Source organism: Carassius gibelio, chromosome A9 (genome assembly GCF_023724105.1).
Source record: "Carassius gibelio isolate Cgi1373 ecotype wild population from Czech Republic chromosome A9, carGib1.2-hapl.c, whole genome shotgun sequence".
Lineage (NCBI taxonomy): Eukaryota > Metazoa > Chordata > Actinopteri > Cypriniformes > Cyprinidae > Carassius > Carassius gibelio.
In genome coordinates this window covers 17,394,556-17,421,659 of record NC_068379.1, presented here as the reverse complement: position 1 = coordinate 17,421,659, position 27,104 = coordinate 17,394,556, and the positions used below count along the sequence as shown (strand labels likewise).

At 39.2% G+C, this 27,104-nt stretch overlaps 1 protein-coding gene across 3 annotated transcripts in view; it reads right to left on the bottom strand.

The window, feature by feature from the left end:
• LOC128019817 (zinc finger E-box-binding homeobox 2) overlaps nt 1-27,104 on the bottom strand; it is a 53,412-nt gene that overhangs the window by 6,296 nt on the left and 20,012 nt on the right. For all 3 annotated transcript variants that reach the window (XM_052606083.1, XM_052606081.1, XM_052606084.1), the window contains exons 3-7: nt 6,482-6,700; nt 3,289-3,357; nt 2,114-2,302; nt 1,588-1,802; nt 33-141 (exon numbers count right to left, since the gene is read on the bottom strand). In XM_052606083.1, the coding sequence (XP_052462043.1) occupies nt 33-141; nt 1,588-1,802; nt 2,114-2,302; nt 3,289-3,357; nt 6,482-6,700 (801 nt within the window). The remainder of the gene's footprint in view (nt 1-32; nt 142-1,587; nt 1,803-2,113; nt 2,303-3,288; nt 3,358-6,481; nt 6,701-27,104) is intronic.

Genomic DNA, 27,104 nt, shown 5'->3' with positions numbered 1-27,104 from the left:
GCTCTTAAAATAATATTCAATGAAACACTTACCACTGTGAATGCGGAGATGCTCCTTCAAATGATGCTTATATTTGAAGGCTTTGCCACACTCTGTGCATTTGAATTTGCGGTTACCAGCCCCTTCGTTTAGCAGTTGAGGCTGTAAAGGGAGAGAAAGATTGTAGAAATTGATACAGATGTAAAACTGTCTGGATAATAAATAATGTTTATTTATACTGATTAATGAAACACATAGAACAGAACTATACTTAGGAAAGTTTCCAAAGTTACTGAAGCAACAGATACTCTGAAAGGGTGGGGTGGGGGGATATGGAAGGGATAAAATTCACACTATCAATTTGTATGGTTCCTCTTGTCTATTCAGTGCCTTATTCATTAAACTACTCTCTGCAAACCTTAAACAGTTGTTGTCTAGGTTTAGTTAAAAGAGTGTAGGCTGCATCTGTATTCACAATTCAAAGTTAACGTAGGTGCTCTTCCTCCATTTGAAATTCAAATGTGGGCCCCAGATGCACAACAAAAACAACAGCATTCACCCTGCACCCCACACACAGACACAAAAGGTCTGTGAAAAATGTGTGGGTGTCCACAAGTGCACGTTAAATAGTCACTATGTACAGTACTGTGAAGCTCTTTCTTCAGAAGTTCAGACACACTCGTGCACATAGGCCAGTTTAAGATGTGTATTGGATTTTCATTTTCTGTATGAGTGTATCGAAATATATACAATGAGGCGAGCATATGATGGAATGTAAAACTAAACCTAGCAAGGTGAACCCAGGAATTAATGTTCAAAGCCTTCAGGAAAATACTTCTTTAGAGCAAATAAGATTACGATACTATTGATCACTGGGGAAAAAAGCCATATGCCCGTGTTTGATTCAGTATGAAGAGGTGCACATGTGTGTATGCCTGTGTGCATATGCGTGAGTGTGAATGACCCAGTAAGATGAGCGTGCAAGGCAAGTATTCCCAATTCTTTTCCAACGTGCCTAAGTCTGTTTAAGGTTCAAAGATGAAAGCCTAAATGCAGGATATCCTGTTTTATTTCGATCAAACAACTGAGAATCCCTTTTACCACATCAAAAACAGACCTTTTCCTTCAGTAATAAAGCCATATAGAGTTTCCTCTTTCAAATAATTCCATATCACTGAATTTTTCACAGCATGCTAATGTTGAGACCAGCCTAATAGGCAGAATTAACATCAGCTTTCCGTGCATCTTTTGAGTTGACTCCTTTCCAACAGCTGATGTGAGAAGTCGGCAGGCCTATAGGACTCAGTGTGCTAGAACAGCCCACACATGGCCGGCTGTGGATGGACACTCAGGGGAGTATGACAGTGCACAGCTGTGGCTCCGGTGTGAAGGATTCAAGTATTAAGTTGCTTCCGGAGGAGCTTGTTCAATGCTGTAGCTATTAACAGGCTGAAACATGTTCTCCACAGACAGTGGAGTACACAAGCTCAGAATGAGAGATGATGCAGCATCTTTCACAATGAACCCGGATTTACAATAGATACACTAAAAGCAAGAGGAAGTAATGAGTGTGGGTACTGTATGTAATTGAGGTGGGCCTTGTCTCACCTGATCTCTGGCAGGCTTATGTGTGGCCATATGGCGCTCTAGCTGTGTGCGGTAGGCGAAGGTGTCACTGCACAGAGGACAGGGGAAGCTCTCATCGTTTTTCTCATGTCGGTACTTGATGTGTTCCTTTAGGGAGGTCAGCCGCTTGTAGCCCCGGTCACAGTAGGGGCAGGTCAACAGTTGGGCAAAGGCATCTGGCGTCCTCAGTGCCAGATCTGGGCAAAATTGAAAGGAGTGAACAGAGTGAAGGAGGGGGGATTGGAAAAAAAACAAAAACCTTGCCATATGAGGCTATGGGATAATGATAGGTAAAGCGCTGCATTTAGTTATGTGAAACAGGAAAATATGCTACTCATTTATATTCAAACAACATTAACAAAAATATTTTAATAAAATAAAATAAGTTTAATTAAATATATATAATAAAAAAAAAAAAAAAAAAAAAAAAAAAAAAAAATGGAATTTCTAATTGTATTTGGTGAGTCTTAATATTAGACCCTATTTGTATGTATAGTTCAATGCCTACCATTTTCATTTTCATCTTGTCCATTGGCCTCTGGCGTGCCCAGTCGCGTAGCCTCCTCTGGGTCTTCTGGGTAAATAATAACAGTATCATGCAGGTATTCCGCAATGCTCGCTGCATGTCCCTCGCTGTTATCCAGTTTCCTCTTGGCAAAGAAGCTTTCCAGCTCTGAAGAGGCATCGATACCCTTAACTGCACAGAGGAAGTGGGGAGAAAAAGCACAAATGAATCCAGTGGTTGATGCTCAGTGTCATTGGAAAGGACCAAGCTGAACATTAGGACACTGGCCACTCTAGTGTGATGTAGTGGAGACAAAACCATTAGAAGGCCTTTCAAGGTGGAAGTATTTATTTAAGTTACAACATAATGGCCACTTCAAAGACTAATAGGAGCCAGCTTGATCATCAAGTACTCTTTAAGCATCCTCTTGCATGTTTGAAAATGCTTTAAACATTTCCAGCATTATGGGTAATTGGGTTATATGGCAATTAGGCGTGTCAGGGTAACTGATCTCACTTTGTATTGCTCATTGTATACATAAAATTGGACCCAATAACCTAATTATAGATCATGTGTTATGTGTAATTGCACAGAACAAGATTTTAAACGTTATTTTTGTAAACAATGGGTTTTTGGATGAAATACTTAATGATACTGACAGGATAAATAGACAACTGCGTCTTACAAAAAGTATATATTTATATATGTAAAAAAATAATAATAATAATAAAATGAGGTAATGTGGATAGATAACGAATAGGATGATAAAAGTTATTTTAAATCATACTTTTTCTTTCAATGACTGGAAATTGGGTAAGCAAATGAAAATGTTATTGTTTCCTTGTAATCAATTTGAAAGAACATGGACTGACCAAATTTGATTTTGTGCTTAAACTCAATTTAGCTGCAAAATGTGATTTGCCATGCATTTGTGCTCAACTTAAAAATGTTTACTTTAAATCTCCCATAGACTCACATGAGGGAGCATTATTTAACATGTGTCCCAAGCATTTACTTCTAGTTTTAAGAGACGTTAAACTCCTAAACATTTCATAATGTATATGTTCAAGATTTGGTGTGTTGATTAGCACTTGAAATCGTTGACCCAACTCTTTAAATTGAGTTATTTATTGTGTATCTATGTACAAATATTTCAATATATTGTGAGGTTATCTCACCTGTACCATTTCCAATTCCATGTAGAGAGATGTCAGGGCTCATGGGGTTGTATTCAGCTTTTCGCTCCTCTGTAATAAGAGAAAACACCATGTTTAATGATCATCATAACTAGAAAAAAAAACAATTCAGCTGCAAATGGTCTGTCATTATCATGCCACTTTTAGTTAACATGTTTAATGTACGATAAAGTGTAATTAAAGGAGATAAACGTGACAGCACATTCAAAGGAAAAAACACAACGATAGAGATCTTCCTACATATCAGGAAGACTTATATCTTAAACATGTTGACAGCAGCTCAGAGAATGATCCGCTTCTCTTAAGAAATCATGTCAAGGTATTTTTGAAGGAGAGGAGGGTGGCCTGAGAGGAGTTTGCTCATATACTGCAGCTATTGTTTGTTCCTCCTCCTCCCTCTCATGTGACCTCGTATCGGCAGTCACAAGTATCATAAGCTTCCCTCACAAAAGGAGGATATACAGCACCATTTACACCAGAAAAGCAGGGGGAAAACAAGGGTACTCAAACCTCCTGACACACAAACACACACACATGCTTCCACTGCATTAGTACTGTTTCATTTCAAAACTGCCTTCCACTTCCTTCCTCATTATCTAAGCATGACAACTGAGAGAGCTTCTGAAAGTTGACGAATTCTCTCACTTTTCACCACATTTAAGAGATGTCTTTCAAAGCCGAGTTTGAAATCATTGTGAGAGCAATGCTTCTTGAAGGGATGTTTTGAGCATCAAAAGCTTTACTTGTCTTGGACGTGTTTCAGTGAACAAAGTTTTAATGAAACAAGGGGGCTTGCCTTCGCAAAACTCCTTCCTGATGAAATTGTCTCCTTCTGCACTGTGTAGATAAAAGTGCGAGGCCTGGGGCCAGTGAAAATACCCTCCTGAATTCTCTGCATTGTGCTTTTCTTCGAGGTACATTGGCTTAAAACTTGTTTGGGGGGTTTAGCGATTAGTTGTATTTGCATGGGGATATTTTAATGTCACACGAAGGACCTAACGTCATGTGTGGTGCGCCAAAAACCTTGTTGAAGGGAGGCCAAAATGGTATCAGAGATTAATTTAGAGTAAATCAATGTACTGTGTATGAATGACAGAAATACAGTTTCCTCGAGTGGCAAAATGGCAACTACATTAGAGTCTCAGTTCTGCTTGTGGTAGCTGCAGGCCCCATGAGGTAACATTGTGATTTTAACCACTGCAACACAGAAGTTCCATATCTTTTTAGGTGAACAATTAAACTAGTTTTTTTTTTTTTTTTTTAGTAGTCCATTTGACGTGGACTTATTTCAAAGGAGCTTGTAAATATGCTTGCAAATACTGGAGCTACAGTACAAGTGCTGATGCTGCTATACAGTGTAGGAAAAAACAAGTACTTTAACATCCTTTTGAGACCCAGAAAAACAGCCTGTCCTCTTCTCTCTCTATGTCATTTAACTTTTTGTAGCATATAAGCAAATGGGAAAAGTAGTCTAAGAATAGCAACGTTTATTTTCAACATGTTCTTTTGTATCTGGTAATATAAAACAGTGGCATCCAGAAGACTCAGATGATTTAAACTTAAAGAAAAGTTAAGATGTAAAATTACACTTTATGTAAGATTGAATACATTGATATATACAGTACTGCTAAAAATATAGGGTCAGTAGGTTGTGCGTGTGTACATACAAGAAATGTATACTTTTATTCAGAAAAGACATTCAATTGACTTAAAAGTGCCAGTATAGACATTTACAATGTTATGAAATATTTATATTTTAAATAAATGCTTTTCTTTTGAATGTTCTACTAATTAAAGAATCCTGAAAAATAAAAACGAACTGTTTCACCATTTCCAGCAAATTACTAAGCTCTTGATAATAAGAAGAAATGTTTCCTGAGCATCAAATCAGCATATTAGAAGGATTTCTAAAGTATCATGTGACACTGAAGACTGGAGTAATGGCTGATGAAAATTCAGCTTTGTCCTTTTTTCCTTTGTAATAAATTACGTTAAAATATAAAATGGATATTTTTAATTGTAAAAATATATCTTAATATTATTGTTTTACTGCATTTTGATCGAATAAATGCTTTTCACTCAAACTGCAATTCTTAGAATTTGTAACAGAAATGTTATAATATACATATCAGAAAAATGCAAATTAGAAGCACTTCCAAAAGTCATCATTTGAACCCCACTGTCTTAGCAAAACATATAGAGGGGACTTGAGGTGCATCTTCTGTAGCAACCACAGCTCACTGATAAAAAGAGGAAGAACCGCAGAAGATGATTCATGCAGACTCTTTTATCAACATACAACACAATTTTTTTTTTCTCTCCAGTAAGCAGACTCATACCTTCATATTTAGTCACAAAAATAAAATAATGCTATGCTGCCAGAGGCGTGGCATTCAAAAAAACTGAAGTTCATTAAGCTAGCATATCATGGTGTGAACATCAACTAAACAAAACACTGTTCAAGCGAATGACACATCCCTGAAGACCCTGTTTAGTTCTGTGACTGTGACACTCTCTGAAAGTAAGTGATGCATATGGTTTAGTCATTAGCCGAGACTGATTGCTGAGGGTCAGGGTTTTTTTTCCTCCCTTTCTCTCTCTTTCTCTCTTTTTTTTTTTTTTAAACTGGGCGACTCGCATGAGTTCTCCCTTCACTCTGTAACTGTCAGCCAGGCACAGGGAATTGTGGGCCTATTATGTATGTAAATGGCCATCATAATGCCAAAAATTTCATTTAAGGCCTTTAATGAGTCTTCAGCAGGGCACGCTCATGCTAAATGATAGCTATGCAACCCTAATTAAGAGAATTTGTCTTTAAAGCCTCACTAGCTTGGGTCTTGTCTGTGATCTTGATCGCTTTTGGTTTTGAGTGGTTGAGTCAAAATGAAGCCAGAAGAAAGGGGTGTGGAGACAGTGATGAGGCACTGAAGATTAGGTGTAGCCTACTTTGTGACAAAAAGTAAGAAACCAAAGTAGAAATGTGAGCTAATAGTCTAAAAGTTGCCATTACATCAAAAGTGCCAAACAGCTGCAAGCCTAAGAAATAAAAGCTGCTCTGTCCTGGTAATATAAAAATGGCAAGGTTGATTTAAAAAAGAAAAGAAAAAAAAAACTCGGCTATGTTTCATATGTTAATACCTCATTTTGGCCTGATATTCTCAGCGCTCACTCTTACCTGAACCATTCAGGTCTCCATGGAGCCAGACATGTGCTCCTGCCCCATCCTGGCTTTCATTTTCTTCATCCCCGCGGCAGGAGAACAGGGCATGGGCTACCCGGGGTGAGGCCTCCAGACTCGGTACACCTGCTGGACTGCCTTCACCCTCAGAACCCAGGAGTCTGTCCTCCTCATCGGACCCTGAACCGGCATCCACCACATTTTCATAATTCAACACTGTGGACAGAACAGAATACGGGTCTTATTATTTGAATTTAAATATATATATATATATATATATATATATATATATATATATATATACAGGAACAAATAACAATTTCTAGATGTCAAAATAATGGAAATCTCCCTAGACAAGATTGTTGCTCGATATACAACAACAGATAGTATGATAAAGCAAACCAAAAACCCACAAAACTCTCTTATTGAGAGGTGCTGAGGGTCTAATAAACTATGAAGCTTACATCATGGGAACAGCCGTTTAACGTTCAGGTTCATTTGAAGTTCTTTCCTCGCCTAATACAGCACACATCTCCCCAGGCTCTCCGAGCACCTTATCTCAGAGGCAAGCTGCCAAAGCAGTGAGAACTAGTGGGAAGTTTCTCTAATGGTAAGATTAAAAACCTAATTGCTGATTTCGGGACAATTTTCTCCCTCTCCCGAATGCAGAGTTTTGAAAAACAACAAACTTTCCCTTCCATCTGTGCTCTATTTCCCAGTTCGTTGGCGTCAAATGGACTCGACTGGGCTGTGGAACACTCGATTCCCACTGCGTACCTTAACTACCCCTAATCTCTCCCTAGGAGCCTATTCACTTAAAAAATAAAAATAAAAATAATAAAACAAATACCAATGACGTCTTTTATCACAGGTTCCCATGCCAGAAAGGCTGCTTTTTCTCGGCGGCTCTTGCCAGAGGACGTGAAGATTAGCCGCACGTATCTGATCATAATATGATCTTTGTCTGATCCATGGGGCTGCATTTGCTCCCCCAGACAACTGCGCAACAGGTGCAAATTAAAAGGGGAACCATCTCGGGTACAAGGGATGGTCGAAATGCACTGACCCGGGCTGAATACCAAAGAGCAGGGTGAGGTGGTATGGCGGGGGTGAAGGGCGTGGGACAAAAAGCTTTCTAACTAAGAGGTGTGACCAGCGGGATTATTTAGGAGCGGCTTCAGGCCGAGGGTGAAGACCCCCCCTCCTTGAATGAAAAGGAGAAGGGGAGCGAGAGAAAGCAAAAGAGAGACATAAAGGGAGTGGTTGAAAGTAAGACATGAGAGGCTCTTTGTGTGGTCCGAGTATACCTTGGACGTTAAGCAACTTTATCTTGCCTTTTTCTCTCCTCTGTTCCCTCTCTCTCTTGCTCTCCAACAACAGCCATTTATTCCATCTTTATGCCAGTAATAAGTGCACTTCACTATGTCTTGCGCAGGTACATAAGGCAGCCCTGAATTTTGGTACTGGAGCTAAAAAGCTGCGGCCAGTCATTCAGCGTTTGAATGGTGGGAGTGTTCTGAAGAAATAGAAAGAAGTGGGAGGACTAGGAAAAGAATCATGAAGATGAATACAGAGGTCAGGGCTGAATATTTATAATAGTGAACTGCTGAGTGGTTTGACTTTAAGCCCACACAAAACACTAAACTATTTACATGACATTTTCCAGTTTTTGTGTTTTGAGCTTTTCGACAGCATATGCTAGCCATCCACACTCCGAATGGCATAGGTGGAATACTTGAGTGGATGTGTATTTTTTTCTTTTTTTTTTTTTTTACAAAAAGTCAGTATGGTTGGTTCTGAAGGTTTTTTCTAATTTTACTGTAATTGCAGAGACGCTCTCACAACACTAATAGACATAGAAAACACTGAGGTTTGAAAACCATTTTGGAAAAAGGAACAGGCATGTTTTGAATTCCGTCAAGCAGATACTTTGCCTTTGTGTGTGGGTGTGTGTGTAAGTGATAGAAAAGAAAGTGACGGGCACTTAAAGCAATCCATCAAGCAATCTGCCTCTAAGGTCACATGGGCTGACAGATGTGACCAAGATATTCTATGCACTTTGTGCACTTTTTTTTTTTTTACGTGGGAGTAAAAAGAATAAATAATAATAATTGATTAACTAATTAACTCATGAAAAAAGTAAATATTTTTATGATTGTAAGATCTTTGTTTTCATCCATCTAACTTGTCACATTTTTTGCATTTTCAAATCATAAAATTCGATTTTCATCAGTAATTATATTCAGAGTGATTAAAAAGTGGAATGAACTCCTCCAGGTTGAAACTTTTAAATTTGAAATTTTGAATGTGTTTACAGTAAAACTACAAAGTAAGATTAAAACATACAAATACTTTTCTATATATACGCGTAACTTTATTTTACATCTGCCAATCAAATGTGCTTCCCCATGTAGATCTGCCCCCATTGCAATTCTATTGGCTGCCATTTTAGTGTGTCATTCCGGCAGCTGGTCTGCTATATAATTCCTGCAGTGAACGGTCCATTGTGCTCGCCCTAGAGACAAAGAAGCCACCTCTCTTCTCTCTCTTGCCCTGACTTCTCCTTTCTCCCCTCCCTCCCTCTCTCTCTCTGCGCTGTTTCGTATTCTCCACCAACCCCACCTATCACTCTGGTAGCTGTCCTTTGAGAATAGGGCATAATGCATTTCAACATGGTACCAGAAGTCATCATTACCAAGAACTGAGCAACAAGCTAGATAGGTAGAGTCATTAAAATGCAGAATACATTAGCAAGCAAACATTTAGCATAATTACAGAAATGATACCTTGTGTCAGTCCAGTTTGGACAAACTAAAATGTCTCCGCTAACTGGGTGAGGTGCACACATTCCATAGCCTGGAGTTGTGCGCACACACACACATACACATGTACACATACAGCAGTTTAGCTGTTTGGACAGGTATGTGTGTGCTCTGTCACAAGCTCTTATACTGTAATCCTCTCATCTCATCTGCGTAGTGTGTTCCCAGCACTCGGGGAAAAACTGCAGACACACCTGCAAACCCAAAGCCAAACTGTCCACTGGAGCCATTTCACTGGTATGTGGCGAAAGACGATTTCAAGCTTTTGATTATTTCAGACAGAAAAGGTTTCTGTTGTGCCAAATGCACAACAATCACATCCATCTGGACTGAACGACACCTCCGCTGGCTCACACACCTTTTCAACATTCCCTGACCACAGGTAATCCGCTTGCTATCCATCTTTTCCCTTTCCTTTCATCTCCTTTCCGTTGATTCCTAGTGGCCGAAACAGAAAGGTAAGCGCATATTTAACATCCATATCGAGAATCAGTCTTCCGCAGGTCTTTCCCAGGTGCCTCTCTGCCACGGTAATGAAACCCGGCAGAACAGACGGTGGAAAATAACTGCTCTATTCTCTCTCTCTCTCTCTCTTTCTCTCTCTCTCCTGTGCGGTGTGCATCACCTGAGCAAGCAGTGGGGGAGGGGGGGGGGGGCACTAGGTAAGGCTCCAAACAGTTGAAAGGAGGTCGCTGCCTAGTGGCTATAGCCTGGAAATGATCCATGTAAATCAAGTCAGTCATCTTCCATTCATGTGAAAAATGCAATAGGGAGGGCAAACTTTTACTTGTTTCATGCCTCAGAAAAGTGCACAGAGGTAATGTATATGCTGAACCAACTGTCTGATGTACCATAAATGGGTAATAACTGTATTATGAGAGAAATTTAATTTTTTTTTTTTTTTTTTAATGCAAAGGGATCTGATAGGAAAGTATATGATTTTCACCTGTTGGACATCATAATATAACATTTAATGTACATCATTTTAGGTATAAAGAATAAAATAGCAGTCTATGAAGAATAGAATTAATATGACAAGTGCTGTATACTGTCTTGTGTCCTATTGCCTGAAGGAAGTAAGGATTAAAAGAAGGTAGGAAGAAGATTGGGCAGGACAAGCATATTATGTAAAAATAAATAAAACAAAATGTGCAGGATCAGTCATCAGTATTTTTGGTCCGTTTTCTAAGAAGGAAAAGAAAGATCATTTTCAGCTATAATCTGCTATAAATATAACTTATCAAACAGCATATGTCAGCATATAAAATAAAAGGTTATTCTGATGACGGTAGGGTCTTTAAAATAAGTTCTGTATGTAACCACACACTTTTCAACAATGAATCTGTGACTCCCACACAAGGCTGTTTATGTCAGCGAAGGCCTTGAACCTGACAGAAAGTGTCTGGATTGGGTCTGTTTTTTTCTTGTGGGGTTACAATGTAGATAACGGCCGGTGAAATTTCTCTTGTTTACAGTGTGTGTGTGATGGGAGACGAGGCTCTCTGTGTTTGTTTTAAGGCCAGGCAGCCGGAGAGGTCACACTGGTGCTGGGGGAACAAAGGGCCCAGGAAGAGAGGGGCCGCTTTTGTGCCGCTGTGATCCTCAGTGAAAACTCAGCAATGCGTGAACCATTACTGCAAACCTGGAGAGGGTGTGTGTGTGTCTGTGTGTGTACTGTGGCCGGCTTTGTTTTCCTTGTATTTAAGTATTTCAGTACTTGCCAATATTTGTGAGTGTGAAAAAGCAGAGTGAGAGAGATGGTGTGTGTGTGTGTGCACTTATCTAGCATGCACCCATCTTTAAATGGGTGGCGGTGCTCCACCGACCCTGCCGTGAAGCGGCAACAGTAGCCTGGCCCTAATTGAATTAAACTCCCATTTGTCTACTATAGGACCCAATGCAACAGGCAAGAAGGAGAGAAGGGGAGGAAAGGAAGCACGAGAAAGAGAGAGAGAGCTCTCTGAGGCTTGCTCATGCCGCCAGACGGCCCACCTTTCCCCCTTCCTCCCCCACGCAGACCCACCATCTGTGCCCACCCCATGCACATGTTACCCCTCTCTCTCTTGACAACTGTTCTGGGCCTCTACCAGCCTCAGAGTGCCTGTGTGTGTGTGTGTGTGCGTGTGTGTGTGTGTGAGTTCGTAAAGCTGGAGACACACAATAGCTCACTGGGCTACCCTGAGGAGGAGAAAAGACAGGAGGAGAGGAGAACACAATATGCTGTGCAGAGGAAGATAAAGAAGTCAACCTCTATCTCAGGCGAACTATCAGTCAGGTTGCACTCTGGGAGGAAAGAACAACCACAAAAAGCCCAAACCGCCTTGGGGCGAGAGAGCTGAAAAGAGATGAAGCAAATTACACACGCTAACAAAACCTGCAATTTGAGGTTTTCTTTACTTTGAGCACGACGTCTTTGTACCATCAAACTCTATAAAATCGGCAGGTGAGGGCTTAGAAGCATGGGCAGATGAATTTGTTGGCTGAGTTCGGAGTCTATAAATTTTTTTGGAAGTTAATATGGGTCAATTAATATGCAAATCTCCCGGCAGATGCTCAGTGGCTCTCAGCATGCGATTGGCCCGTCGGTCACTAGCTGTTCAAACAGTTTCACGAGCAAAACAACACCAGGTTCTCCCTCGGAGAAAAAAAAACAACGAGACACCTTACATAGTTTTTTTTTTTTTTTTTTTTTGTTACATAGGCTATGGTTTTGTCCTTTTTAGAGAGGTAAAATTCATTCTGTTTCTTTACTAAGAATGCAAAGCACTCAACCAACATTTACCATAATCGTTTTTTATTATTTAAAGTGACAGATCACACAAAAATGCTAAATTATCTCATCATTTACTCACCCTCACACTGTTCCAAACTAGTGTGACTTTCTTCTGTGAAACACAAAAGAATATGTTTTGAAGAATATTGGGAACCACTGATTGCCATTATATGGAAAAAACATCTCACAATACATTAGTTTATGTTCCACAAAGAAATATGAGAGCATACATGATGATAGAATTGTTATTTTTGAGATACATTTATGCATTTATGTTGTAAACATGACTGGATCTCCCCATAGGCCATCAATGTAAGTCCTTTTATTCAAGGCTGATTTAATGGAACACAACAATCTTTCTGTGATACCTGTTTATTATCAGACAAAAGGCGAAACTAAAAGAAAACAGCTTGGGTTCTGATAAGACTCCTCAGTGGCATTGCCAGAAGTGCTTGTTGGGTTTCTGAAAGCTAACAGGTCCAGATGGAGCAAAAAATAAGACCTCAAAGGGGGGCTTTAAATGAAGGCTCCAGACCAGCAGACAGGTTGCTAATGAAATATGCATGTTAGGAGTGGCCCTATCTATCTATCCATCCATCCTGCCCACAACCTTCCCACACTTCCTTACTCTGTCCTCTGCCATTTTATGGTACGCTTCATTTGTGAAGCAAAAAAAAGAAAACAAGCCTCTTTCATTGGCACCACAAAGACGTCCTATCTCTACCTTATCATAAGAAACCCTTTGAGAATTTTAGCGATACATGGCTTGGTTTCCAGCCTACTTCTCAAAACTTCTTCTTTTTTGGACGTTCTTCAGTGTGTCTTGGCAAATGTTTCCAGCATATGACCGCTAATTGTACTTTCTCAAGTGCTGACTGCATGGGAAACCATTCACTTTTAACAATTCCCTAAAAATCCCTCACATTATCTTGGATGGTAAGTTCTTCATTTATGGATGGAGAGTTATGCGTTCGATTCAAAGAGGTTCACTCAAGCCTAAATGTGAGGTCACATTTACAGATGTTCAGCATATGTTAATGGTTAGAAATCTAGTTATTTACCTATATAAATGTCACAACCAGATCAAGTTGTTCACACTTGTTTGGTTTTAAAGTGACTTCTGTCTGAGCTGTGCTTCGTACATCACCATACTATAGAAAATTGTTTTGCACCTTAAAATTTCACTGCAGTGCATTAACATCTGAGACCGCAATCTTGCTCTCAGACCATGCATTACTGCGAAATTTCACCCACCTCTAGCTGAATGCAATTTCCCTCCCCATATCTGTCTGTATACATGGGCACTCATATGTGCTGCTACGGGGGCAAAGATGACTTTGTCAAACACGCATGCATGCTGGCTGGAAGCTGTGGTCTCCTGTGTTCTGCAGGACCAGGATCAGCTGGGGTGGTATTAAACATGCAGAAGGTTGCCTGAGAACAACTGTCAGCACATCTGCTGCGTTGTTCTTCAGCCTCTCTCTCTCCATCACTCACACAGCCCCATCAATAACACTCTACTGCAAACAGCTCCTGGCTACCACCGCAAGCGTGTGTGTACATGCACTTTGTGTGCTCTGTGTGCCAAAACACGAGTGAATAACACAGATTATGCCCCCATCCTGTTGTGTGTACTAGTGCATGTCTGTTTATGGCAGACTAACCTGTTTTATGTGTGTGTGAGACTCTGCACTCAATATCATAATGAAATAAAGAGCCTGCTTTAAGCACATGCAAATTCAAACGCACGTAATCAGGGCAAAATTAATTTTGCTGTTGCTGATTAGAGACATTAATTAATCTGTGTGAGGTATGGGCCTAATCTGAAGTTGAATTACACCTTCTGTAAGATTAATTAGGACACGATAATAACATACGGTGCTGCCAGTGCAGATTACAGTAAGCCTTATTCCTTTGACTTGAAAAAGAGCCGGGGTGAAACCTGAATCGTCGTCGATTGAGGGTGCCCGTATTCCCAACTACTTAATAGTTAACAGGGATTACCAAGGTATTCAATCCTAAAAAGGTTTTTGAATTTGGGTTGAGGCTAATATGTATTATCTCAGAGCTTGTTTCCCATTTAAAGACACTTTTGAAATGGATTCAAACGGATCGTTTGACCCCACAGAAACGCTACAGGGAAGTCGAGTCCATTTGAGGCAATTGGATGCCTGTGTGCGCCTGAAAGCACATGTTTATTGGTGTGTGCGACTGAGGTGTTCGGAGAGCTCATGTGCACAGATCTGTGGTGTGGACTGTGGAGGCCACAGCAAAACCTCACCAGTTGCCAGCTGGCAGTGTAGGTGGGAGCCTTTTAAAGAGGTCAGTGTGTGTGAATGTGTGTGTATGAGTGAATAGGGACAGTCCACATCCAATCAGGAATAGAGCCTCCTTGGTCCAGGACCTTCAATCAGAGCAGTTCTTTCTGATGTTAATGAGGGAGTAAAACACATCTGTTCATCACCCCCTCCTGCACACACATCCTTATACACATACACACTTTGGACTTTGGTCACCTGAATAGCTTCCCCAGCAGGTAGTTCACAAGGGAAGGATTCGGCCCTTTATGCGGTCAATCTTTGACTCCCATGAAACCTTTTCTATGCCCTTACCCCATAACTACCATCAAAGGTCAGTGACCCATGGGATGCACTAGGGACCCAAATTTGGCCCTTCTGTTTTGTCAGAATAACGACTGAATAAGAACTGAATGAATTAACTACAATATCCACAAAGCTGACAATAGCGCTGAACCGTGACTTGTATTGCCTTGAGCATTTATAAAATTGAACCAAATTAATTTCTATACATAAGAAACACTAAAACGCTGTATTGATATAGCAAAAAAATAAAAAAATAATTAGACTTGAATTTAAATTAAAAAATGAATATCAAAAAAGTAAATTATACTTGCATACAAATGTATATACTATATTAAAATGTATTTATACGTAACTGAAATAATTGAATAGTTTATTCAAATAATTTAATGATAATTTACTAATTGTAAACATTCTTTAAATAATTGTATCTGAAAAATATCTAAATATTCTAATATATAAATTAATTAAAATGACAAAAATAAGTAAATAAATAAGTTATTTTGGATTCAAAGTTTATATTTAAATATGTTTATACTAATAAAAAAAAAAGAAGCAACATTATGTGGTTACCTTGGAAAACACGGCATCAAGATGCCCTGATCTGGTTTTCTGGGAGGAGGTGTTGGATTAGGAGCACATCAAAGAGTATGAAAGTGAGCTACTTTGATGATGTTTACAGTAACACACCTGGGGTAAAGCAAGGTGCTAATTAGCTCAAGTGGATAATTAGAATGCCGATTACAGGAATCAAAAGGTACTGCAGAGCTTAAAGCTACAGCCTGCCTCTGTAACCACTCCTTTGGGTAAGCTCTCTCACACACACACACACACACAAGCATACGTACAAATAGTCCAGGGGGAAGCCATAAACATCTCCTTAGTTCAGGCGATTATAAGACAGGCTTAAAGTGGAGAACCAGTAAATACTGAGGGGGCCATTGTTTCCTTCACTTCCTCTTTTCAGCGAGGAGGATTCGTCTTTCCCCTTGATGACACCTCCAGGGAGCACACGCGGATCATATTATCGTCTAAAAGGGAAGTCTTATTCATTCCGTCGACTGTGTTAAGGCTCTCAGAAGCCACATCATTCGTAATGCTGTGGACCGCAGGGCTTTCACAGAACAGGAAAGACCCACGTTAACTCCTGAGCAGCCAGGGTTTGCCGCTTTGTTAGGGAATCATCTATGATTTAACACAGGGAGTGGCAAAGCGTTGAGCTAATAAAGCTTGCCAAGACCATTTACAAACAGGCGGAATTATTAGTGTTAGAGTTACTGTACCCTGGAAAGTCACTTTAAAGGTGTATGCAGCTTGATTTGTGACCAAATCCATCTTGATAATGGCCATCAGGAGGAACCATCAAAACAGTGGAGTGTGCTGTAAAATATTAATCAAATTATTGCAATTATATTCACTGTAATAGTCTAGAAATGTTAGGTTCTCATTTTACCAGATTATCACTCATATTAAGCCATATGGATATCACCATTAAACTGTTGCTGTTTTTTTATTATTATTGCATCTGGTAGTTTGTGTTGAAACCTACACACCACACAACTGCCCTAAAAATATATATTTATTATTTCACACCACAATGTTAATTGTTATTTTTCATTCACAACTCTGTACTATATAATTCTCCCTATTAAGTTCATAAACTTTCAGTGCTGGCTCTGCTATTGTTGCTGTTGGGTAATAAAGCCGTGCCTTTAAAAATGCAATACAGCTCAAACCTTTCAGTTAAAAAATGTCTAAATAAATATATCAATAAATAACACGATCTTTGTATGGTCACCCTAAAAGAAAGCTGATTTCTGACCTTCTCCCAGAGCTCCATGGAAACCAGAGCTAGACGGTGGCCAAAAATACATGTTTTCTTAAAATACAAAAGCCTGTGAAACTGTCTGTTTTGGGGAGTTTTGACTCCAAAGCCCCTTTCACACTGCACGTCGGACCCGCAATATTCCCGTAACATTGCCTGGTCGCCTTCTGTGTGAAAGCAACCACGTCCCGGAATTGATTACCGAATCGAACCCGGGTCGGGGACATAGTAACATTGCGGTAATCGATCCGGAACGAGCGCTGTGTGAACAAAAGCCAGATCTAATTCGGTATCGAAGTGATGACGCGCGTTATCGCGCGACTCTTTTACCGGCTGTTTTGAAGGAAGATCAACATTCGCGACGAAAACACATGTGCAAACTGTAATGAAGCAGAGATCAGTTAGTTCCTCACTTTCCGCGCTGACGCAGAGATCGTTTGCTTGCTTCAGTGAAAGTATAACGTGCCAAGCGTTGTCGACTCGTACATTACACGTCACGCGCTGATGTCACGTGTCGTTACGGGATCTTCAGGGGTTGTGTGTGAAAGCACGCACATATACCGGGTCATCACTGGCAGTGTGAAAGTGCCAAATCTAGCGACCAGGGAACAATTACAGGAACACTTTACCCCTGTATTTGCCGGAATGGCAGTGTGAAAGGGGCTCAACAGGTGCCAAGAAAAACCTCCACGGTCTCAAAACCTGTTATTTAAACAAGGGTGAAGGACCGTAGGTCACATTCTCTCATGAATGGCTTCTCGTTTTCTGAGCTCTTATAAGACAGTTAACTATTTGGGCTCCATTGAAACAATATTTCGATGAATTACGAATGAAAAGGAGAAAAAAAAGTACTCAGTTCCCCTTTTTTCTTAACACCTCTCAAGTATGAACTGATAAATAGAGCGTGTTTGCACGTTAAACCGCAACTTTTTTTTGTACACCGAATGTCACGGTGACTTGGCGGCAAAAAAAACAACAACTTGCTGCTTTGTATGTCACATATTTGCTAACACAAACTCTTTTCTGCCCCTGTGCTGCTCTTATCAGTCATGAGAGGATAAGGTGTGACCTGGTAAGGGTGGCAAGTTCCACTTTCAGAGGTGTGATCACTGAGGCCCAGCAATTGAGCCAGAGGTGCTTATAAAAGGAACTTAATCAGCCTTTAGCACCTTGAGATGGGAGCTGAGCAGACGTTAACCGAAATGGCAGCTGAACCTCTTTTATACACGCAATGGATGTCGGTTTTTGTAGTCATGTCTAGGAGTTTTTTTCCAGCTATAGGTTGAATACATATGATTGGCAGTAATTTTCATTCAAAAAATGCTCAAAGAAATAAATATTAATAATACAAAATTTTTTTTTTTTTGAGTTTATCTGCATTTATGTAATGTTTATGTTCTTTTGTGATCTAGTTAACAAAGCCCTTAAACAATCTTAGCAGCATTATTCAGGTTTTTTGGCATAAACAACCTGGTGAGGCTCTGAGTCAATGTAAGCTTCATTTGAACTCAGATAGAGTATCACAAAGCATGTGATATACAGGCCCCTCATGCAAAAGCTAGCGTGCCCTCACACACACACACACACACACGGCTACACACATATTTTCCTTGGGTCCTCTGCCTGTTTACTAAATATTTAGTGTTACCATGGATCGCACTGAGAAAGAAATTAACATCTGACCGAGAGGCCGTGTCACTTGATTGAGCTCAACTTCCTTTCAAATGAAGAAGAGAATCTATAGCCGATACATGTCCAAGTTGTCACATCAGAGTGTCTTACCCGTAAGACTTAAATTAAATTACATTAAATTAAATTAAAATTAAATTTATGCATTTAGCAGACGCTTTTATCCAAAGCGACTTACAGTGCATTCTGGCTATCAATTTTTACCTATATGACTTAAAGGGATTCTCCACCTTAAAATGATAGTTTTGTCATTAATCACATTTATATATTTTATATAATACCCCATGTTGTTCCAAATCCGTAAAAGCTCAGTTCGTCTTCAGAACACAACCTGGAGGCTTGAGACAGTCCCATAGACTGCCAAGTAAATAACAGTGTCAAGGTCCATAAAAGGTATGAAAAGTCATCGTCAGAATACTCCATCTGCCATCAGATCTGGGTTATATGAAGCGACGGGAACTTTGTGGTGCGGAGGACACAGAAAAGCTTTCTGGACCTTGACGCTGTTATTTACTTGGCAGTCTATGGGACATTCTCCAGCCTCAAAACATCTTAAATTGTGTTCCGAAGATGAACGGAGCTTTTAGAGGTTTGAAACGACATGGGGGTAAGTGATTAATGACAACATTTTCATTTTGGGGTGGAGTAACCCTTTAAGGCCGATTTATACTTCTGCGTCTGACCTACGCCGTAGCCTCTATGCTATCGTTTTTTATTTCTACTTCTGTGTTGTTGTCCGTGTCGATGTGCAGTACACATGCAAACTGCTAATCTGCAATGTCCACAGGCATGTTGCTTGTGTAACCCGCAGTATGACGGCAATAGCAGAAGAAGAAGCTGCTTGTCGGAGAAGCATCAGCCGTGACTGCGGCAAATGAATATCAAAGAACAGATAATTTATTTAAAACTACAAAAAAAGAGACTATAACCGAATGCATTCTTTCAATCTCCATGTGGACTTGTAACATAACATGGCAGAAAAACTGTTTGTCGCAGACAACAAAAAAATAAGACACTTGTTCTTCGCTTTGTTTTATTTTAAATAGAAGGTGTAACATTAAAATATATAAAAGTGCAAAAAACATGCACAAAACTCAATATAGCTGCGGTGTAGTTTCGATGCAGAAGTATAAATCAGCCTTTACTTTCATATCCTTTTCTGAACCAATTACATTTTTGTAAACTTACACAATATTAATTAAAACAAACCATGTTATGAGCTGTACACATTGCTAACAACTACATGTGTTTTGGTGCTAGTACATGGACACTACTGTTCAATTTTATTGTCAGTTTTTGTAGTCAACATATATATTCTTTTAAAAATATTCACACATTTTATCTGCGTTGTAGAAGAAAGAAAGAAAGAAAGAAAGAAAGAAAGAAAGAAAGAAAGAAAGAAAGAAAGAAAGAAAGATTGAATGAATCTATCAAACAAATAAATTTAGCCATCACTGACCAATAAGCAATGCAGCACACATCATGTGATTTGGCAAGTTTAAAATAAAAATAAAATAAGTCAATTTCTTAGATGTCTTTCAAAACCACTAAATGATATACATGTTATACTTTTTTTTTTTTTTTTTTGTAGAGCAGTCCTTTTCACTTTTATTTTACGAAAAAAGAAAAAAAAAATCAAGCTTGGACATCCATTATTTCCATCCAAGGAAGTCAGTCATGTTTGAGCAAACTATGACAGAATATTTTTATTTTGGGTGAACTATCCTACAAACATATTGTGGTAAAGTTGGTAAAAGGTGAACAAAACAGAGAAGAAGAGAGAAAAAAAAAACACTTCACCTCATCCTACCGGTAATGTTGCTGCAACAGAGTGCCGTTTGTCAAAAGAGAGGGGGGAAAAAAAAGGTCTGTGGTTGTCTCTGATAAGACCCTAACACAAAGATATGAACTGCTCCATGTGTGAACACTTAAGTATGTGTGTGTGTTTGTGAAAGGTATTATCCCTTTTCCTCCTAACTGTAACTAATTCTACTTTTACACATTTTATATCACATTTATTTGCAAGAAAACCCACTTTGGCTTGATTTGGCATGTCTAGACTCTTCAAACCTGAAAAGTTGCCTCAGAGAAGATGAGCTCCAGTGTAACAGCAAACAGTATACCCATGTAAATGTTTGAAATGATGAAGCCATTCCGGCTTCAGTAGCCCGCTAGCCTCTCAAGGGGATGCAAGGCCTACTTCCAAAAAGCCTGAATTATTTATTGACCTAGGTGGGAGTGCTCTCTGGAAATGTTCAAACCCTTTTTGACAAAAGAAAGCAACACATTTAATTCCTAATGTTTCAGATCAAATAAAAAATAAACCCTCTTCACTTTCTCCATACGTCATTTAATAATGACTATATAGGCAAACAGTGCATAGTATTATTTTACCCTGTTGCTACGTCAGAGTTACTGATTTACAATTTTAACAAAGAAAAATAAAAGATAATAATAATAATTAGGTGCCCTCAAAACACACATTCACATGGGCACACACAAACAAAGCACTACAACTTGATCTTTGCCAGGTGGCAAATAGTACCTCCAGGCTCCCTGGCCCACACATCTTAATGTGCAGTATGTCAGATGTGCTGGGCTGACCTTTCACCTCTGAGAGGCTGACTGCAGGGAGCCCTTTGTTTCACATCTAACACAATTCAGACCTTACTATGTATTGTAATCTCTGCAACAGGCTCGCATTGGTCCAGGGCATAGAATCATTGTGGGGGTTTTTCATTCCCTTGTGAAATAATAACTGGTTTGTATGTGATGTAATTTATGCAAGCTGGCACAGAAGCATGCCCTGCTAGTGGAGTTCATTTCTGGTTCTACATTTCTGAATGCAGACTTCACAACCCAGCATGTTTAAAAAGCTAGAAAATATAAATGGATAGGCATGTCTATGATAATATTGTTTGGTATGTCCTTTCCTCTTTTTCCAGTTTTTGACTAGTGTAACTGGAGGGGAGTCTGACATGGAGCTTTGTGTGTGTGTGTGTGTGATAGTGTAGTGATATAAATAAGAACAAAAAAAAAAAAAACTGCCATGGATGTTCCAGTAAAGGCTGGGACACACCAAGCCAACTTCAAAGAACTAGCAGCAAAGAACCGCACAAACTACAGCTGATGGCAGTTTCACTGTCTATACTACAACACTGCAACTGGAGATTTAGAAAATCTTCACCCTGGCAGCCGTTTTCCAAATTTGGTTTGGTTTAAGTGACCTGGTGCTTTGGTTTTAAAAATAAGTGCGTTCGTGTGGACAAGGCCGAAATATGTGGGGCATCTTGGGTTCTCACACCGAATAGAATTTATGCAGTTATTCTATGATGAATAACAATTTTAAGTCTCTCTTTGTGTGTCCTTCCACCTATTTGTTAATTTCCTGTGACAAACTTTTGCAGTAGTGAAACTACATAACTCAGCAGATCCCTGTTGATTGGCCACCACTTCTAAATAACCCAGATCTCTGTCCACCAATAACACGCAGCCATCCGCCAGGCAAATCTGACCTCTTGCCATGATTTTTGACCACCACTGCATGCTGAGCTACACACTTGCCAGTTAAATGGGTCAGTCACTAAAAGGCCACTTACAGTACATCGCAACTGTACAAGCCGGCTGATGGTGGTGATAAACCACAACTAAAGATTTGCCTGCACCACCAAAATGTGATAAATGTCTCAGTGTCAAATGTCAAATGTGTACAAAATGTTATTATACAATGATATAGGTATATTAAACAAGATTATATTTCTAACATTATCAAAACACTCCCAGCAGGTTTTGGAAAGAGAGAGCACATTATTAGTCAAAATGTCTTTGATTCGCTTTAAGTGATAGTAAAACATAAATTTAATAATCAAATAAAAAACTGATATAAAGAAATACATGAATACAACGTTAATATATTATTAATTAATGTATAGCCTGAATGCAATGCAAGTCACTTTGGATAAAAGTGTCTGCTAAACAGAGGTGGGTAGAGTACCCAAAAACTTTACTCAAGTAAAAGTAAAAGTAATTCTAGAAATATTTACTCAAGTAAAAGTAAAAGTACTAGTCTTGAATAGTTACTTGAGTAAGAGTAAAAGAGTATCGGATAAAAAATCTACTCAAGTAGTTAGTTACTAGTTACTTTGGGTCATATATACGGAGCCTTTTTTTATATAGATATATAGACAAAAAATGTAAGTAATGTATGTGTGTGTGTATAAATGTATATATTTCATCAGCCTTTAATCCAATTTATGTAATTTATTATAAAACCCTGTCTGTTTATTTAAGTAACAAATATAGGTATCATGCCATAACATATTTTTAATACGACTGACTTTATTTTAAATGTGAATTTAACATTGAAAGTTAATGTGATATAAATATTGCTACTAATCTTTCATTGTTCAGAAAGAGAGCAAATAACATTTACATTAAACATAATTTTCACTGACAGTCTAGATTTCATTCACTCTCAGAAACTACCATTAAAATCACTGAAACTGTTAACACTGTGAAATCAATATCTTAATTATAGATTCGTACACACATCTGCACTTTGTTGTTTCTGACGAGAGAATTCGGCAGAAAGAGGTATTCAGTAAGTGAGCGAGTGAAGGAAGCACCGGCATTTCAGCGATGACTCATCGGAACGCCTCTGATTGGCCATTGCATTCAAAAGCTCAACAGAACCGTGTGTGATTGGTTAATGCGCAGCGCTGTAAAATCGCGTCTGTCTCTGGCTCAGCGCCAGCAAGCGATCACAGATCTGAATTTAGCAGCTGATGATATGACTTGCTGAACGTACTCGCACTGGTGTGATTGTATTAAAATTAATAAAATCTTAATCGGCTATTCTTTGTCTTTTGGAAGCTGCATTCAACCTGTTATAAGCCACACACGTACAACAAACTAATGTCACAGTGGTATCTTGTACTGTAATCGAATGTAGCCCAAGTTATTACCTGTTAAACAGTAGACAGCACACGCGTTCATCTAATAAGGCAGGCCCGTCGTCAAGGGGGGGCATCGGGGGGCAGTGCCCCCCCAAATGACTTTTTGTGCCCCCCTAAACGTAACGCACAGAACAATTAACCAAACTTGCATTACTGTGCATTCACACCGCCGGCGTCGATAGCGTCAAAGTGGCCGGAAGTCATTCATTTTCAATGTAAACCAGCTGCGAGGAGCGGCGCGGCGCGACTTGGCCTTTGAGAGCGTCGAGCAGAGTTGAAATTAGAGTTGTGACGTTCGCGAACGAACCGATTCTTTTGAACGGCTCATAAACATGAACGATGGGAGCCGAGTCGCGACTGGAGAGGAGCCGTTCTTTCTATCGTTCTTTTTTCCTATGCGTGTTCATACAAATGAGCTCCGCCAGGAGACAGAACAGTTATAGGGGGAGGGGCGCACCCAGCGCAGGCCAACCCTTTATAGCGTGATGATATTAGTTATTAGTTGTGCATGCATTTACATTGCATTTTGTGTTCATTTAAAACTTATTTTAAAATCATTAAAAATGTTCTTTTGTGATACTGTACTTGTATAGAAATGTTTCACTTAAAAGCTGTTTTCCACAGACATTCATTGCAGCCCACTTTGTTATTGTTCATTGACTTGAAGGGGCTGATGTCCTATTTGCAAAGTTTACAGTAGTAATAGTATGTAGTATGTAGACATTTCCATTTTATTTATTCTAATTTTATCTACTTAAAAAAAAAAATAGTTTTCTATCAAAATGTTCTTGTGTGATAACAATGTTCTTGTGTGGAAGTGTTTGTAGTAAAAGCTGTTTTGCACAGAAATTCATTGCAGCCGGCTTTGTTTTTTATGTTTATTTGTGAGTAGGTATTGTATGAATAACATAAGTCAACGTAGTTTTACACACACACACACACACTTTGTACTAAAGGTAAATCAAAATAATGATGTCACTGTCTAAGCAGAGGGATTTGTGCAACCCTATGGAATATAGTCGACACATGAGAAATGAGGTAATAATCAATATTTCAGAATAATTCAAACTCAGATATTGGTGTGTGATATCTGAGCTTTAATTATTTGACTACAAATCTCACCTCATAATACCTCCCAGTGATTATTTCCAGGATAAACTGAGATGCTCCCAAGCTGGCTTCTTAAAACTGACTAAATATTTAAAAAGAGCCAAAAGAGCCATTCTTTTGAACGGCTCTTTGAAAGGAACGGATCGCGAAGATCCGGATCCCCTCAAAGAGCCATAAATCCCATCACTAGTTGAAATCAAGGCAACTTTATGGTAATGAGCTATGACGCGGTTGGGCAGCAACCAATCGGAACGTAGAAGTCAACCGCTTGAGAGGATTACAGAGGACGCAGCTCCGTCCGATCACATTAGTTCCCAAGCAAAATAGAGGACAGGTTGATTATTGGTGTTTCGCGTTTGCAGTAATCTATGATGTGTCCCTGTTTGCGTACAGGGACATAAACAAACAATTAAAAGTGATACGTGGACCAAGGTGTTTGAGATCGTTCATTTTAAGTAAAGGATCTTAATATTTCGTCCACAATAATATTTAATGAGATTAACTTATAACGTTAACCTCCTTGTGGTTAGTCTGCATAAGATCAACAAGTCTGTTTGCGCCACTTTTAATACAAAATAAGCGTTCGATCAACGTTAGAGCGTCTGAGCGCACACGAATCTTTCTGCATCGTCGTAAACCGAGAGGCAATAGTGATTTTTAACGCTCCCGACACCGCCGGTATGAGTGCGCAGTTACACGTTAGATATTGAAAGTTATTGATTTAGATCATTGATTGCACTAATAACGTTGTTTCAGCAGAACTTGGCTCACAGGAACAGTAATCACTACAACGGTAACACTAGAAATGCATAACACATTACCTTCAGAAATGATTCAGATGATTCATTATTCAACGCATTATTACACAGAACATAATTTTAAATATAATTATATTCATAAATGACTGTTAAAACATCCCAAAACAGCACCCAAACCTTGCAAAGACCTACCTCATTAATTATTCAAATACAACAACCAATGGCAAGTCTCCAGCAGCAGACCTTTCAATATGTTATTTTTGTGTTAGTAGTTTTATTAATTCAAATTACAATATGCAGTTTGTGTGTATAAGTATATTTATATGTATATATAAATCATGCAATTCATTTAGTTAAGCATACAGTATTGTATTGTTTATACGCAATTCCTTTGCGCATGCGATCTCAGAATAAATTTTTGGCGGTTTTGGAAATGTTAAGAGACAATAAACAGAGACGTTGAGATCAAACGGTGAAGTATTTTATTTGAATAATTGAACAAAACAAGACTATTGTGGTCTATTTTAGTTATAGCCTAATATGGGTTTATGTTATGGTCTGTCTCAGATCAATAAAAAAAGTGTGCCCCCCTATGAAAATTAAATGCCCCCCCATTTGGTTTGTTCTGGCGACGGCCCTGTAATAAGGATCTCCACCGCAAGCAAATAATAGCCTTTGCAGATTAGCTTTCAATTCAGTGCAGTTCCATAGCCACGTTTTCAACGCTGCTAATATTCTTAAACGTTACAACTCTGAGTGAACCGCTTCAGAGCTCAGCGCGTGCAGCATGGAACTGAACGACTCAATCAAACTGATTCATGAACCAATTCACTCGTTTGCCAGTTGGTTTGATCAAGCCTTTGAACAGAGTTGACTCAAAAGAATGAATCATTCGCGAATGGGCATCGCTCATTGTCCAGAGAAAAGTAGACGGCGCGTTTGGAATAAACTGAAGCATTTATTGCATTAAGATAAAGTAACGAGAGGGGCGTCGCCCACAGTAACGAAGTAAAAGTACAGATTTTTCCCAAAAAATGTACTCAAGTAAGAGTATAAAGTACCCATCTTTAAATATACTCCGAAAAGTATTCGTTACCCCGAAAAATTACTCAAGTAAATGTAACGAAGTAAATGTAACTCGTTACTACCCACCTCTGCTGCTAAATGCATAAATGTAAATGTAATTAAAATAAATACAAATAGATTAGACTGTTAGTCACTTACACTATAAGTGAATGTCTTAGCAACTGGTCGCAACACAAACTCTTAATTAGAACTGTCTCATGTGTGCTTAAGATAAGATGAACTGCGAACGAAAGTAAATGACAAATGAAGATAACAAATTGGTTTAAACCAGCAAAACATAAATTTCATATACTGGTCTCCTTACATCTGTCTTTGAGCTTACAGAAATGGGAAACTAAATACAATACTTTACAAAAAGATGACTATTTTCACACTTAATTAACACTTCTTTTTTTTACTTTGCAAATTTCTTCCTGTTGTCCTCAGCAACCTGAACCCAACCCATGCATGTCTGACTACTGTGTACCAGAAAGATAATGTGAAAGGTCCTGTAAGGGGAATTAATTCGAGTGCTGAATAAACGGCAAATAAACGGCTACTCAGTGGAACTGCATTATACCTTGTCTAGCTCTACACAGATGATTCGTCATGTTGATAAGCGGACAAAGGCCTAGATTACCCTAACAAGCCCTGCTTTGTGATCCTATCCCCTGGTTAAAGAGGGCACAGGGAGTAACCAAGCAAAAGGTACCACCGTCTGTCAATTTGAATCAATTTACACATCAGGGAACGGCAATACGTGTGTCCCCCCAGTGATACCTTCACAGTGACAGATGTACGTCTCCTACATGTGACCTGAGAAAACGACCCCTAAAAGCCACCTGCCCCCTGGGCACTGTGCGGGTAATTTGTCCCACTGTTAGTGTTCGACATCGTCGATGGCAATGGTTGTCTGAGATAAGAGAAACTGACAGCCATGGGCTCCCCAGGGCAAAACTTTCCACCCAAGTGAATTGGTAGGATGAAGGTTAAAAAAAAAAATCAAATAAATGATTTCTGAGT